This window comes from Callionymus lyra, chromosome 19, assembly GCF_982586985.1.
Source record: "Callionymus lyra chromosome 19, fCalLyr1.hap1.1, whole genome shotgun sequence".
Taxonomy (NCBI): Eukaryota; Metazoa; Chordata; class Actinopteri; order Syngnathiformes; family Callionymidae; genus Callionymus; species Callionymus lyra.
In genome coordinates this window covers 8,780,282-8,796,683 of record NC_141836.1, presented here as the reverse complement: position 1 = coordinate 8,796,683, position 16,402 = coordinate 8,780,282, and the positions used below count along the sequence as shown (strand labels likewise).

General features: G+C 38.5%; 1 protein-coding gene and 1 long non-coding RNA gene across 2 annotated transcripts; one reads left to right on the top strand and one right to left on the bottom strand.

Moving 5' to 3' along the window:
- Positions 1-5,377: 5,377 nt before the first annotated feature.
- Positions 5,378-7,935, bottom strand: LOC148059360 (uncharacterized). Its single transcript, XR_015709380.1, has 3 exons — positions 7,845-7,935; positions 5,618-5,763; positions 5,378-5,557 (listed from the first exon to the last, which is right to left on the bottom strand). It is a non-coding gene; the product is annotated as an uncharacterized LOC148059360 (long non-coding RNA).
- A 1,935-nt stretch (positions 7,936-9,870) lies between these two features.
- Positions 9,871-12,420, top strand: LOC148059359 (tripartite motif-containing protein 16-like). The gene has a single exon (XM_087781089.1). It carries the CDS (start codon positions 10,247-10,249, stop codon positions 11,969-11,971), a length of 1,725 nt encoding a protein of 574 aa, XP_087637215.1. The 5' UTR covers positions 9,871-10,246; the 3' UTR covers positions 11,972-12,420.
- Positions 12,421-16,402: the final 3,982 nt, after the last annotated feature.

Here is a 16,402-nt window from a genome sequence, read left to right as displayed (position 1 = left end):
CAAATAACATGCAAATATCCAGTGCGTTTTTTCATTCATGTCTTGCAATTAAAACTTTGGCCGCTAGATGGCACTAAAGTACAGTGAAATCCTTCGAGATCTTGGCGACGACTGAGGATGAGAGGATACAGTCGACTCCAGCAGCTTTTAAAGCTGATGTTTTGACATTTTTTGTTTTCAAAACAAAAGAAAGAAGTAACGACTTCGTCAAGAGTCATGTGGTCTGTAAATTTTACAACACCAGAGTCAAGTACTGGACAATACTACAAATATATCCTTGTTAATACAGTATCACAATATATTGTACCGTTGTCTCTGTATCATGAATTTATTTTTGTTACATTTCAACCTAAGGTCGCTAGATGGCAGCAGTCACTACATCCTCCGCAGCTAAGATCCAATGATGACTGAGGACGAGAGGATACAGTGACTCCAGCATCTTTTAAAGCTGATGTTTGGACATATTTTGTTTTCAAAACAAATTAAAGCAGTTACGACTTCGTCAAGAGTCATGTAGTCTGTAAATTGTACAACACCAGAGTCAAGTACTCGACAATACTACACATATATTGCTCGTACAGGATTGCAATATATTGCTATCTACGTTATAAGTATCGCCAATACAGACCACTAGTCATCATAGGAAGATTTTCAATCTTTACACGTGCATATGCGTCGTATTCCTAATAATATGAGACAACAATGTAACTTCTTCTCTGATGTGCCTTCACTCTCGCAGGAGATAAACTAATAACAAACGTCTCATCCTCGGCGCGTGAATCCTTCAAAGCAGGTGTCGGAATAATAAACCGAGGTGGGGGGGCGGGTGGGGGGTAGCATTGTGCGTCCACCTGACAGAGGCCTCGTCGGTGAGTTGTGCGTCTCTTCATTGTTATCATCACTGTCATGGCCAACAATGAGAGTCAGTGTGTGTTCGCGCAGCAGGGGGAGGAGCCACTCGAGGGAACGGCACAGGAAAGAACAGCCAGCTGTCGAGTGTCACGGAGAAAAGAAAAGTGTGATCGAACACAAAGAGTGAACGACTGGCTTGGCTGAGCCGGAGGATGTGGAGGGATTAAGATGCCTTCAAAGACCAGAGGAGAAAACAGTGTTAACGTGTGCGGCGGCGGGGGGGTGGGGGGGGGGGGGTAGGATACAGAGGAAAACTTTTCTTCAGGCACCTGCTGTCGTTCAGAACCCATATCTGTAATGTTTAACCGCCTACAAAAGGTTGTAAATGCTGAAAGAATAATGTGTCAATTTAGAGAGTCAGGGCCACTAGCTAGAGTCAGGGAGCCTAACAAAAGGCTTTCGGACCGCACCCTGGACACGTGTTGCTATGGTGATCCGGCACCCAGGCCCCGGGTATGTTGAGCACATCTGAACATCTGACGTCGACCCTTTAATGGCGGAACTGTGGGAATTAAGAGGTGCCTTGTGATTGGCTGAACGGTGAACTCTGGACGACCATCAAACTTTGATGTGTGATAAGTTAATGTTGCTCTCCACGGCCCACAATCCACCAGGAGCACCGTGACGTCAAGAACACGATGAGGACACACGCTCTTATAAATAAATAAATTGTTAAAAATATCAATTTTGTCATTCAGAACAAATTTATGAGGGAATTTAAAACGATTATTTTATTGTTTCCCACTTTGTTTGTGTTGTGAAAATACTGAAGCATTATCTTGTTCTAGTATGAAAACTCCTCATCAAGATCAGTAGAAATCATGTGGAACTCGTGGTCTAATGGTAGAGTCTCTGCTCAACAATCTGTGAGTTGTGAGTTCAATTCCTGGCTGTTTAATTTTAACATTGAGATCAGATTTGCTCATATAAGTTGGTTAAATATTAGAATCGAAATGTCACTTGTGTGGCTGAATAGCTGATTGTGACAAACACCTGCATGACAGTGTGGAGATGCAGGATGGTTGTAGGTTCAAAACCCACATTTGACTAAAATCTTCATTGACCTTTAAGATGTTAAGAAAGACATTACAGTGAGATGATTGTCAAATGTGGTGAATTAGCTCACTGAGGTAGACTCTAGTAAGCAATGCAAGAGGTTGTTAGTTCAAATCCCTCCCTGTGCTTTTATCATATCAGTCCAAATGTTAAAGATAAATATATCCTAATCAAATGTCCAAGTGTGGATGGCTGTGGTTGAGTGGTTAGAGCAAAAGTCCCTGCTCAAATGTGAAGACCACTGGTGCCTGAGATCAAATCCCACACTTCCACAAATTGAGCGGAAAAGGAAAATCATGTGTTCAGACATTTGTGATGAGACCCACTGTGGTCAGAGACAGTGAAGGACAAAGAGGATGATGGTGGAACAAGGTCAAGGTGAGGAATGGGGGCAGTGGTGGCACACTTTTATTAAATTAATTAAAATATTTTTAAAAAACAACCTTTATTCTGACATTTCCTTACTTGTTGAAGCTCTCTTGTGCTCTGCCTCCATTGCATCTTGATGCATGTCCACCATCTTTCATTTTTGTCCACCATCTTTCATGTTATAACTATCACACAACCAGGGTTTTCTTAGCTCACTTTAAACACACATCAGTGTTTTCCTTTTCCGCTCAGTTTGGTGGAAGAGTGGGATTTGATCTCAGGCAACAAGGGTACTTCACATTTGAGCAGGGACTTTTGCTCTAACCACTCAACCACAGCTGTCACACTCAGACATTTGTTTAGGATATATTTATCTTTAACATTTGGACTGAAATGATAAAAACATGATGCCAAGGGTGGGAATTGAACCTAGAACCTGGAGAAGCCAACATTGCAGTAGACCAACCCAGTGAGCCACAGGAGCTTGATGGAAACACTTGTGATAATAATAGAAGAGAGCGAAGTCAACAAAGTTTCATCGACATAAAACAAATAATTTAAAATAAGTTTTTCAGGTTGTGTCGCCCCCTAGAGGGACACAAGAGAACAGTCACTCAGGCCCTCTTGACTAACAAGTGGACTATGAAGGTAAAGGAGAACACTGGACTTGAACCCATGTCAGAAGAGCTCATGAATCATAAAAAAGTACAAGAACTTCAACCACTTGACCATGAAGGATGGAATTGAGAACTCTCAAAAATAAGTTTTTATTCTTTGGATCAACCAAGAATCAAGTGAAAGTGAAGTAAAAGGTGCAGCATTTGAACTTGAAAGGTTGACTCTAAAAGAAAAAACCTCCAGTGAAACAAAGATGAATTAAAAAAAGTGTAGATGATGAAGCTGGATCTTCTTCAACATTATGAACGTTGCAACCTGAAGAAGTCCACATTGCAGTCCACTAATCAAGTGAGCTATTTGATCTTTAGTCTTGCAAGATCTTAACTCAGATTTAGAAGTGTGAAGGTCAAAGGTGTACACATTTTTAAGTGTCAATGTCATGTAGTGTAGTGCTCTTGGGTTCAAAACTGGGATGTTATATTATTAACTCATATCTAGACAATTGGTCTTGTGTAAAATTTTTGTTTTTCCATGAGATGAGTCCAGAATTATAGCTCAGTCTGATAGCTGTGTCAGCAGGAAGATCCAGAGGTCTTGTGTTCAAAGCCCGGCTATGTCTTCAAACTTGAGTGATTTTAAGTCAGAGTGAAGGTCAAATAAATCCAAACAAAAATTTTAAGTGAGAAGATGGTCTAGTGTAGTGGTCGGACTCTCAGCATTCACATCCAGAGCACTTGGCTTCAAGACTGGGCTCTTATATTATTAACTTTTATCTTGACAGTTGGTCTTGTGTTAAGTTTGTGTATTTCCATGAGATGAGTTTTAGCTCTGTCTGATAATTGTGTGTAAGCAGGAAGATCCAGAGGTCTTGGGTTCAGAACCCAGCTATGTCTTCAATCTTGAGATTTTAAGTCAGAGTGAAGGTCAAATAAATCCAAACAAAAGATTTTAGTGTGAAGGTCATCTAGTGTAGTGGTCAGACTCTCTACATTAACATCAAGAGGTCTTGGGTTCAATGCCCAGCTGTGTGTTTAGTCTTGAGATTTTTACTAAGAGTGAAGGTCAAATACAACAAAACAAAAAAAATTTATTGTGAAGGTGATCTAGTATAGTGGTCAGACTTTCTGCATCAACTACCACAGGTCTTGGGTTCAAGGCCATACTGTGCCTTAGTCTTGAAATTTTGACTAAGAGTGAAGGTCAGATAAAACAAAAACAAAATATTTGCTGTGAAGGTGATCTAGTGCAGTGGTCACACTTTTGCATAGAGAACCAAAGGTCTTGGGTTCAAGGCCTGGCTTTGACTTTTGTCTTGAGATTTTGGCTTAGAGTGAAGGTCAGATAAAACAAAAACAAAATATTTGCTGTGAAGGTTATCTAGTGCAGTGGTACCACTCTCTGCATAGACAACCAAAGGTCTTTGGTTCAAGACCTAGCTGTATTTTTAGTCTTCAGATTTTGACTGAGAGTGAAGGTCAAATAAAACAAAACTAAAATATTTGCTGTGAAGGCAATCTAGTGCAGTGGTAGCACTCTCTATATAGACAACCAAAGGTCTTGGGTTCAAGGCCTAGCTGTATTTTTAGTCTTCAGATTTTGACTGAGAGTGAAGGTTAAATAAAACAAAACCAAAATATTTGCTGTGAAGGCAATCTAGTGCAGTGGTAGCACCCTCTGCATAGACATACAAAGGTCTTGGCTTCAAGGCCTACCTGTATATCTATTATTGAGATTTTGACTAAGAGTGAAGGTTAAATAAAACAAAACCAAAGTATTTGCTGTGAAGGTGATCTAGTGTAGTGGTCAGACTCACTGCATAGACAACCAAAGGTATTGGGTTCAAGGCCTGGTTGTATCTTTAGTCTTCAGATTTTGACTGAGAGTGAAGGTCAAATAAAACAAAACCAAAATATTTGCTGTGAAGGCAATCTAGTGCAGTGGTAGCACTCTCTGCATAGACATACAAAGGTCTTGGGTTCAAGTCCTGGCTGTATTTTTAGTCTTCAGATTTTGACTTAGAGTGAAGGTCAAATAAAACAAAAACAAAATATTTGCTGTGAAGGTGATCTAGTGTAGTGGTGAGATCAACCGACTGGCGGTTCTCTGAGCCTCACAAGCTCAGGGTTCGAATCCCACCCTTCACTCAGGGAGCTGGAGCAAACCAGACCGGGCGCGAATCCGGGGTAGTAGGGCCGTGTCCTCCCCCGAAACATCAAGAGAGCAAAAGGAGGGGGTTATACTTTTATTTTGCATATGGAAAAATCTCTAAAACTATGGCATCAAAAATTGGTCTCTCCTCCCCCCTCTGTATCCCCTCCTCCCCGACAGGAAGTGGTTCCATGAAGATCAAGTGAGGGACACTTGATCTTCATCAAACCACTTCCTGTCACCCAGGAACTTGAAGAAAAGCATGAAGTCCGAAGGTTCTCCATGCAGCAGCTTCAGATGCTCCTGTGGTGGAGAACAGAGGACGTCACAACTCTGCAGGTCAAAGGTCAAATACAACAGTCACAGAAGCTCATCCTCACCCAGATGTTCCTCAAGTCCACTACCTGCTTCTCCATCAGGTCCTCATACACCTTCTCCTCTTCAGTCTCACCACCTGTTCAGGAAGGAGACATTAGGACCAAACCAGAGTTCATGGACGACTGAAGACACTCACAGGTGGTGTTAGCGAGCCATGGATCTCATGATGACCTTCAAGGTTCAATCTTCGTCACACATCTTCAACAATCTTCTCCACAGCTGGACTTCATGTCCTCGTACTCAGTACCAGTGAACTCCAGCAGGGGCTGAGCCAGCTGGAGACTAAAGAGAAGAACAAGTTAACAATTAATACAAAAATGTACATAAAAATAAAAGTAAAAAAAAGTTATACAATTACTTCACTTGTTTGACTGATTTAAATCATTAATATTATAATCTTAAAACCTATATAAAATAAACTTAGATTTTTCTGTAATACTTTGTATTTATGAATAGATCTGAGCTGGAATTATAGACTTAAATCAACACTTTCGGGATTTAAAGGGAACAAAAATGTATCTTTTCTGCAGGGATTAAGTAATAAAACATCTTGTATTCAACTTAAATCAATGTCTGCGTTTCTTTAAACGATTGACTTTGTTGTTCGCTTCTCGTTTAAATGCAGCTCCGAGACCTTAAGTAACAACAGCGCCCTCAAGCGGCATTGACACGTAACAAAAAGCAAATAGTGCATTTTAATATTTTCATTCGTGTACATTCATTAATAAAAATAAATGCTGAGATAAACATCAGAAACTATTCTTTAACAATAAAATAGTTTTGTAATACAATAATAAAAAATAAACATGATTTCTAACCGATTAATTTGTCATGTCGAAAAAATCCATTGAAATTAATATTGAATGTAAGTAAGTAATTTGTATTTATATAGCGCATTTCCAGTGAATAAAAATAAGAATATTTCTCTTCATCTTAAACTGAAAGAGATATTATTGTTAGGGACGCATCGATCTATAAATAATCTGAAACTCTTCAGCGTTGAATAAAATCTTCACATTTGCAAAACCTAATCAATTTGAAGCAGCGAAGACTATTATTTTGCTTTTATTTAACTTCCAGTTCATTTAAATTGTATTGTTCTAAACACCTGCATAATGTTTTTGTACTTTTTAGTTAAATAAAACAATGTTAAACTATTTCACCACGTTTAAGTACTTTCTGAACATCTTGAGTACGTTGCAACAACACCGTGATAATAATGATGCCTGTAATGATTTTGATCACAATGATCGTCACATAAAGTTGTGAGACAGTTACATCCCGCTTTTAATTTTACAAAAGTATTTTTTATTTAGTTCTAAAATGTTGGTTTTGACTTAAAGATCATGATGCCTGCAATTCTTTATGTTCCTCACAATATTGTTACTTTGTTTATGAAATCTTGTTGAACACTTTCTTCTTCATTCAAATAAAAAACTGTGGTTCCATGTGGTTTTTATTTTTATTCAAAGCACGAGCAGAGTTCTCTCACAGTTGGTAATAAAGTTGATATTTTAACACTAGTACCAGTCGATACTAAATGAATTTGGACAAGAGAAGTTGTTAAAAAAAAATTATTTACTTAAAGTATTAAATGGATTCAAAGTTAAGAGAATAAATATTTGTGATTTCCTCAAATAATTATACAGGAATTTATAATTATTTTCATGAGCAAACTTAAATGTATCCATTATTTTCAATTCAATATTATCTTTTTTTCCAAGTAGTTCTTTGTCGTTGGTCCGTTATAAATAAACATCTCATTCTGTTTAAACTAATGAGTGTGAAGACAAAATGTTCAAAATAAATATTAAGTGACCAGAGATTTTTCTTTCAATTCATTTAAAGCAGTTTGTTGATAAGTTTTAACTTTTTTTTTTTTTTTTTTTAAATCCAGCCCTAAATCTGTCAAAGTGAACTAAAGTAAAAGTAAAACCTTTGAAATAAACATTTTTCTTACTTTAAACCTTGAATAGATGAGTTTGCATGAATAAAAGTTACCCTCAAGAATTCCCTTCAAGAATATTTAACAACATTTTCTTGAATAATATTTGACCTTCTGCATGTGAATAATGTATTGACCTTTGACCTCATCAGTGTCAGGTGCGCTCCTTAGCATTAGCTTTAGCAACGACTACAGTTGCACTGAAAGTGACTTTAATTCAACACATGCATGAACGAGAAAGACTCAGTTGTATTGTTTAACTTTACAAACAAACTTCAGGACAAAAGTTAATGAATATAAAAGTTCGACAAAATAGAATCACGACTTTTAATAAACGCTAATTTCGTCTTTAATATGAGTTTAAGTTCACAAGATGGTTCTCAGCTGCTGTAGTTGTGTAGAAAGTCAACGTTCTCACCCGCAGATGTCCCAGTAAGCCAGGGTCATGAGCATGTTGGAAGTTTTCATCTTCAACGTTGTTCAAACTGGAGCATCAGCTAGTTTGGTCACGTGACTGCGCAGGTGTGCGCGCACACACCGTCGGCCACAACATCCGGATTGTGATTTCTTAGAGCGCCCCCTAGTGGATGGAAGTTGAAGTTTAAGAATTCGTTAAACTTCAAAGTTGAATTTATATTTGAATCCATGCATTGATCAGATTAATTTGAAACTATAACAAAAATTATTAGTTTACGTGGACATTTAAGTTTGTTTGAATTATCTGTAGAACAATGAAACATGTAGTTGATCTCCTTCAACCCCAAGTAAGTAAGTTATAGTTGATTGTGAAGAGCTTTCTAGACCAGGGTCACAAATTGTTAAACAATAAAAAGCAATACACGTTAAAAAATCCCGGCAAATTTGAAAACTCTAAAAGACAAAAGACACACACGTCCCAGAATTAAGATCCAGACGCTCTTCTATTTATTGATCCTAGATAAAGGTTTACAATGTTACACTTTTGTTTCCACATATTGAAACAATCCCCAAATTAATGGCCAACTTTTCATTTATATATGTTTCAACTGTGTTCTATTGATTCTATATTTAACTCTCGAACAAAATCTCACAACGACTTAAGGGACATTTCCACCAAAATTGTAGTTTATGACCTTAGAGAAGGTCAGGGCGTCATCGAGCGGCTCTGGACAAAAGAGTGTTGAGACTGAAGTTTCCTTAATATAATTTAATATAGTAAAGTTCTATTAATATTATATAATATAGTAAAGTTTTATAGTAAAGTAATATAATAAAGTTCTACCTACATACCTACCTTGTTATTAATTTCTGCTTCTTCCTCGACATCATTGACAGTCTTTACTGTGTTAATGTCTAATGTTGAAAAAAAATACATGCATTGGATGATTCGAGTTGAACTGGGAGATTCTGTGACACTATTGTTGTCATGAAGTTGTAAATACACATATAAAAATAACGTCTAAATCCTAATAAACAAGGAGTAGATTGAAGGAGATCAACTACATTTTTAATTGTTCTACAGATAATTTAAACAAACGTAAGTGTCCACGTAGACTGATCATTTTGTTGTAGTTTCAAATTCTTCTGATCAAGATCCATTCAACTTTGAGTAACTATTTCCATCCACCAGAGGGCGCGCTAAGAAACTACACTTCGGATGTTGTGGCCGCCCGGTGTGTGCGCACACCTGCGCAGTCACGTGACCAAACTAGCTGATGCTCCAGCTTGAACCACATTGAAGATGAAAACTTCCAACATGCTCATGACCCTGGCTTACTGGGACATCTGCAGGTGAGAACATTGACTTTCTACACAACTACAGCAGCTGAGAACCATGTTGTGAACTTAAATTTATATTAAAACGAAACTAGTGTTTATTAAAAGTCCTGATTCTATTTTGTCGAACTTTTATATTCATTAACTTTTGTCCTGAAGTTTGTTTGTAAATAAAACGATAGAACTGAGTCTTTCTCGTTCATGCATGTGTTGAAGTAAAGTCACTTTCAGTGAAACTCTACTTGTTGTTGAAGCTAAAGCTAATGCTAAGAAGAACACCTGACACTGATGAGGTCAAAGGTCAGAAGGTAAACTATTGTAAAAGGTCTTTCAAGGGGAACTTTTTATAAATCCAAAGTCATCTATTTAAGGTTTAAAGTTAAAACATTTTTCATTTTAAACGTTAAAATTTAACTTTTGTTTACTTCGTTGATAGTTTTTACATTTAAAAACAGCTTTTAAATGATGAGAAATAAAAACCTCTGCACACTAAATAGTAACACATTAGTTTATACAGTATTATGTTTTCATTTATAACAGACTCAGGTCTGTTAATAATGAAGCTCATGAACAACAGAAAACGATGAGACGCGTGTTGTTCAGATGCTTCAGCTGCTCAGAGACACATGTGTGCATCACTCCTGCATTTGTATTAAAAAACCCGCTTGTCACTTCTATGTTTTGGTTATATTTCTGTGTATAAATGAACGTTGTATCGAAGCAACCATTTGCTTTTCTCTGTGTGAAACTTGTAGAATTGCTTTGTAACTTTGTCTGTTCATGCAGGTTTAATTTTTCTTAAGCAGGTTAATTTTGATTTGAAAGTGAGTTGAACTTTTTTATATTTTTTTCCAATCCCAATACAACAATTATTCATAAAAAATAAAGACAACGAGAACAAAGAGAAATAAAGAGAACGAACAAGATGACACAATCTAAGTCTAAAGATAAAGAACATAGAGCAAAGACAAAGGATACAAAGATTAACATAGAATAGAACATCATTATACTTTAACTCCACTCCTGCCCCCGAACTCAGAATTGTACAGTCTAGCAGCCCGAGGAATGGCCAGCAGCACAGAGAGTTTCAGTGGCAGAGACATGGAGACTAGAGTTGATCTGAGCAGAGAATCTCTCTCTTGTTCCATCTGTCTGGATCTACTGAAGGATCCAGTCGCTCTTCACTGTGGACACACCTACTGTAAGACCTGTGTTGAACGTTTCTGGCAGGATAAGAACATCTACAAGTGTCCTCAGTGCAGACAGAGCTTCAGACCGAGACCTGTCCTGCAGAAGAACATCCTGTTGGCCGAGCTAGTGGAGGAGCTGAAGAAGAAACAAGCAGCTGAGGACCTCTGCTCTGCTGGACCTGAAGATGTGGCCTGTGACGTCTGCACTGGGAGGAAGACGAAAGCCCTCAAGTCCTGTCTGGTGTGTCTGGTCTCCTACTGTCAGGAACATCTTCAGCCTCATCGAGAAGCTCCGGCCTTCAGGAGACACAAGCTGGTCCAGCCGTCCAAGCAGCTCCAGGAGATGATCTGCTCTGAACACGAGGAGGAGAAGAAGATGTTCTGTCGTTCTGATCAGCAGCTCATCTGTTCTGTCTGTGTGGACCAACACAAACATCATGACATCGTCTCGGCCGCAGCAGAGAGGAGGGAGAGAGAGAAAGACGTGGGTCAGAGTCGAGGAAGGATCCAGAAGAAGATCCAGAACAGAGAGAAGGAAGTGAAGTCGCTTCAGCAGGAACAGGAGAACATCAGAGTCTCTGCTGATGAAGTAGTGAAGACCAGTCAGAAGACCCTCAACCAGATGATCCAGATCCTCCAGAGAACATACTCTGATGTGGAACAGCAGGTCAGATCTCTGCAGGAGACTGAAGCCGCTCCAGTCCGAGGACTTCAGGAGCAGCTGGAGCAGGAGATTTCTGAGCTGAGGAAGAAAGATGCTGAGCTGCAGCAGCTGTCACTCACCGACAGTCACATCGTGTTCCTGCAGAACTGGACCTCACTCTCAGAGGTCAGTGAAGACACGACCTCACTCTCAGAGGTCAGTGAAGACACGACCTCACTCTCAGAGGTCAGTGAAGACACGACCTCACTCTCAGAGGTCAGTGAAGACACGACCTCACTCTCAGAGGTCAGTGAAGACACAACCTCCTCCATGACCCTTGAGCAAACTCACCGCCGCTTTGAGGAAGTGACAGCAGACCTTCTGAGAGACACGTGGACCAACATCTCACTGATGATCCATCCAGAGAGAGAGCAGTTCCTCACACACTCACAGGACATCACTCTGGATCCAAACACTGCAGAGTCATGGTTGATGTTGTCTGAAGGAAACAAGAAAGTGACAAACATGTGGAAACCTCAGCCTCGTCCTGATCATCCAGACAGATTCATCGAATATCGTCAGGTCTTGAGTCAAGAGTCTCTGACTGGACGTTGTTACTGGGAGGTGAAGATAAGAAAACATGTTCAAGTAGCAGTTTCATACAAGAACATCAGCAGATCAGGATATGAAAGTTTATTTGGATTAAATGACAAATCCTGGGTTTTATATTGGTACGACTCTGGTTGTGTATTTAGTCACAACCACATCGAAACTTCCATCTCCAGTGTCAGACCCTCCACAGTGGGGGTCTACCTGGATCACTCTGCAGGTCTTCTGTCCTTCTACAGCGTCTCTGAGACCATGACTCTCCTCCACAGAGTCCAGACCAGCTTCACTGAGCCTCTTCATGCTGGAGTCAGGATTTTCTCCTCGTGTGAGTTTGTGAAGCTGAAGTAGACGACAGTGAGATCGTGTCTCCAGGAGTGACATCATCACATGAAGCTTCAATGTTTGGATGAAAGTCTCTGAGAACGTTTGTTGTTTGTGCTGCAGTGAAGACACAGTGACGTCATGTGACTCGACTTGATCCGATTCTCTGGGATTCTGACTCACGATGACGAGTCTTCTTTAAATCTTCTCCACTGAACACGTTCATGATGGATCTGGTGTTTCTCCTTCTCTCTCAAACCTGTCAATCCTGAGAGTAAATGATGTTTTTCAAACTCATTTTATTTCTGGTTGTTTTTCTATTTTATTTTCGTTTTGAGTATGAATTACTTTATGTTTCAGACGTTGGGGCTCTGTTTTCTTTTCAATTGACATATTTTGTTACTGTTTAATTCAAAATGTTTGGAATGAAAAATGATTTCTGGTGTTTGTTTTTATCTGTTTATGAATAAACACGATTGAAAATAAAGAAATACTTCCTTGTTGTCACTGCCGTTTGAGGGCGCTGTGGTTACTACAGGTCTCGGAGACGCATTTAAATGAGAAGCGAACAAGAAAGTTGTTTATAGAAACACAAACATTGATTTAAGTTGAATACAATGTTTTTTAACCTTATAATTGGAGAAAATAAACATTTGTGTTCCCTTTAAATCCTTCAATGTGTTTCAATATATAATTTAAAAGATCAATTAAACGTTGAAGTTTCAGAATGAACGTGCGCATGTGTGAGAATCAACAAGACAGTGACAAACATGGAAGAACATCAGTCTCGTCCTCGTTTAAGTTTTTCTAAAGCATAGACTCCAGCCAAGTGTGTTTGGGTGGGAATGTGTCCAAGAGGTCAACAGGTTGGACAGACCGATCAGAAAGGCTGGTTCTGTGGTTGATGCTGGACTCACTGGTGACAGTTGCTGAGAGATCACTGGACAAACTACTGTCCATCATGATGATGACATCATCCTCTCAACACTGTCATCAGAGAAGCAGATGCAGCACGAATGCTCCTTCCCAGGTGCAACACTAATAGACTCAAGGACTCATTCATTCCTCGGGCTATTACTGTAAATTGTACAATTCTGAGTTCGGGGGCAGGAGTGGAGTGAAAGTATCTGGATGTTTGTCTTTATCTTTAGACTTAGATTGTATCATCTTGTTCTCTTTATCATCTCTTTATTTCTCTTTGTTCTTATATTATTTTGATTTATTTTTTATGAAAAATTGCTGTTTTTGCTGTGGCTATTGGAAAAAAAACAATTTCCTGAAGGAGACCTCCTGAGGGATCAATAAAGTTCTACCTAACCCAACCCTGTGAGAGGTTGCAAGTTCAACTCCCATCTTTGTCTTTATTATTTGAAAGATTAAACGTTGAAGTTTCAGCGGATTCTCAATGAACGAGTTATGTTTTCTTAAATCCACCAGAGGGCGCTCTGAGAAGAAGAAATCCCACCCGGATGTCCACCTGCGCCGTCACAGTCACGTGACAAAACGAGCTGATGCTCCAGCTTGAACAACATCGAAGATGAAAACTTCCAACATGCTCATGACCCTGGCTTACTGGGACATCTGCGGGTGAGAACGTTGACTTTCTACACAACTACAGCAGCTCAGTTTCATGTTGTGACTTAAACTCATATTAATGACGAAACTAGCGTTTATTAAAAGTTGTTGAACTTTTATATTCATTAACTTTTGTCCTGAAGTTTGTTTGTAAATAAAACAATAGAACTGAGTCTTTCTCGTTCATGCATGTGTTGAATTAAAGTCACTTTCAGTGAAACTGTACTTGTTGTTGAAGCTAAAGCTAATGCTAAGAAGAACACCTGACACTGATGAGGTCAAAGGTCAGAACGTAAAATATTGTAAAAAGTCTTTCAAGGGAAAGTTTCAAACTTATCTATTTAAGGTTTAAATTTTCCTTTTGTTTACAGTTTTTACATTTTTTAAAATCCACCCTTAAATCTGTCAAACAGTGTTTATTTAAACTAAATATTTAATTTGAACACTTGGAACATACATGTATTTACTTTCCTTTATTAAAGATTAAAACAACATATTCTTTCAATAGTTTATACAGAATGAGACGTTTATTTATAACTTATTAAACAAAGACCCACATGAACAAAAAAGATAATATAGAAATAAAATAAATGGATTTATCTAAATTTGCTCCTGAAAATAACAAATCATGTTTTTTATGTTTTATTATTGTATTACAAAACTATTTTATTGTTAAAGAATAGTTTCTGATGTTTATCTCAGCATTTATTTTTATTAATGAATGTATACGAATGAACATATTAAAATGCACTATTTGCTTTTTGTTACGTGTCAATGCCGCTTGAGGGCGCTGTTGTTACTTAAGGTCTCGGAGCTGCATTTAAACGAGAAGCGAACAACAAAGACAATCGTTTAAAGAAACGCAGACATTGATTTAATTTGAATACAAGATGTTTTATTACTTAATCCCTGCAGAAAAGATACATTTTTGTTCCCTTTAAATCCCGAAAGTGTTGATTTAAGTCTATAATTCCAGCTCAGATCTGTTCATAAATACAAAGTATTACAGAAAAATCTGTTTATTTTATATAGGTTTTAAGATTATAATATTAATGATTTAAATCAGTCAAACAAGTGAAGTAATTGTATAACTTTTATTTACTTTTATTTCTATGTACATTTTTGTATTAATTGTTAATTTGTTTGAACAAAACTGTGATAATTAATATGATAAAAGGTTTGGTAACAAAGCTCGTAAAGTTGTGTTCACGGTGTCTTAGAAACATCTACACATGAAAGTTCATGACATGTTTAATCGTTCAAGTGATGATGAAAATAAATGATTTGAATCATGAACTCCGGAGGAAAATGACAAACTGAATATTTTCCTCCATCATTCTGAACCTTTAATGTATTTCAACTCTTCACATAGTAGAATCTGTTGTTGTTGTGTAGTTTCATTGATTGTTCTTCTCTTTAGTCTCCAGCTGGCTCAGCTCGTCCGCCCCCTGCTGGAGTTCACTGGTACTGGGTACGAAGAGAAGAAGTCCAACTGTGGAGAAGATTGTTGAAGATATGTGACGAAGATTGAACCTTGAAGGTCATCATGAGATCCATGGCTCGCTAACACCACCTGTGAGTGTCTTCAGTCGTCCATGAACTCTGGTTTGGTCCTAATGTCTCTTTTCTGAACAGGTGGTGAGACTGAAGAGGAGAAGGTGTGCGAGGACATGATGGAGAAGCAGGTGATGGACTTGAGGAACATCTAGGTGAGGATGAGCTCCTGTGACTGTTGTATTTTTGTTATACAGAGTTGTGACATCCTATGTTCTCCACCCAGGACCTGCTGCATGGAGAACCTGAGGAGTCTTCATGCTTTTCTTCAAGTTCCTGGGCGACAGGAAGTGGTTGGATGAAGAGCAAGTGTTCCTCACTTGATCTTCATGGAACCACTTCCTGTTGGGGAGGAGGGGATATAGTGGGGTCCGCAGAGGGGGGAGGAGAGACCAATTTTTGATGCCATAGTTTTAGAGATTTTCCATATGCAAAATAAAAGTATAACCCCCTCCTTTTGCTCTCTTGATGTTTCGGGGGAGGACACGGCCCTACTACCCCGGATTCGCGCCCGGTCTGGTTTGCTCCAGCTCCCTGAGTGAAGGGTGGGATTTGAACCCTGAGATTGTGAGGCTCAGAGAACCGCCAGTCGGTTGATCTCACCACTACACTAGATCACCTTCACAGCAAATATTTTGGTTTTGTTTTATTTGACCTTCACTCTCAGTCAAAATCTGAAGACTAAAAATACAGCCAGGACTTGAACCCAAGACCTTTGTATGTCTATCCAGAGGGTGCTACCACTGCACTAGATTGCCTTCACAGCAAATATTTTGGTTTTGTTTTATTTGACCTTCACTCTCAGTCAAAATCTGAAGACTAAAATTACAACCAGGCTTTGAACCCAAAACCTTTGGTAGTCTATGCAGAGAGTGTTACCACTGCACTAGATCACCTTCATAGTGAATATTTTGTTTTTGTTTTATTTGACCTTCACTCTATGTCAAAATCTAAAGTCTAAAAATACAGCTAGGCATTGAACCCAAGACCTTTGGTAGTCTATGCAGAGAGTACTACCACTGCACTAGATCACCTTCACAGTGAATATTTTGTTTTTGTTTTATTTGACCTTCACTCTATGTCAAAATCTAAAGACTAAAAATACAGCTAGGCATTGAACCCAAGACCTTTGGTAGTCTATGCAGAGAGTGTTACCACTGCACTAGATCACCTTCATAGTGAATTTTTTTTGGTTTTGTTTTATTTGACCTTCACTCTATGTTAAAATCTAAAAATACAGCTAGGCATTGAACCCAATACCTTTGGTAGTCTATGCAGAGAGTGCTACCACTGCACTAGATCACCTTCACAGTGAATATTTTGTTTTTG

Excerpts from the sequence above, each read along its gene's own strand:
- LOC148059359 (XM_087781089.1), top strand. The coding sequence starts at position 10,247 with ATGGCCAGCAGCACAGAGAGTTTCAGTGGCAGAGACATGGAGACTAGA.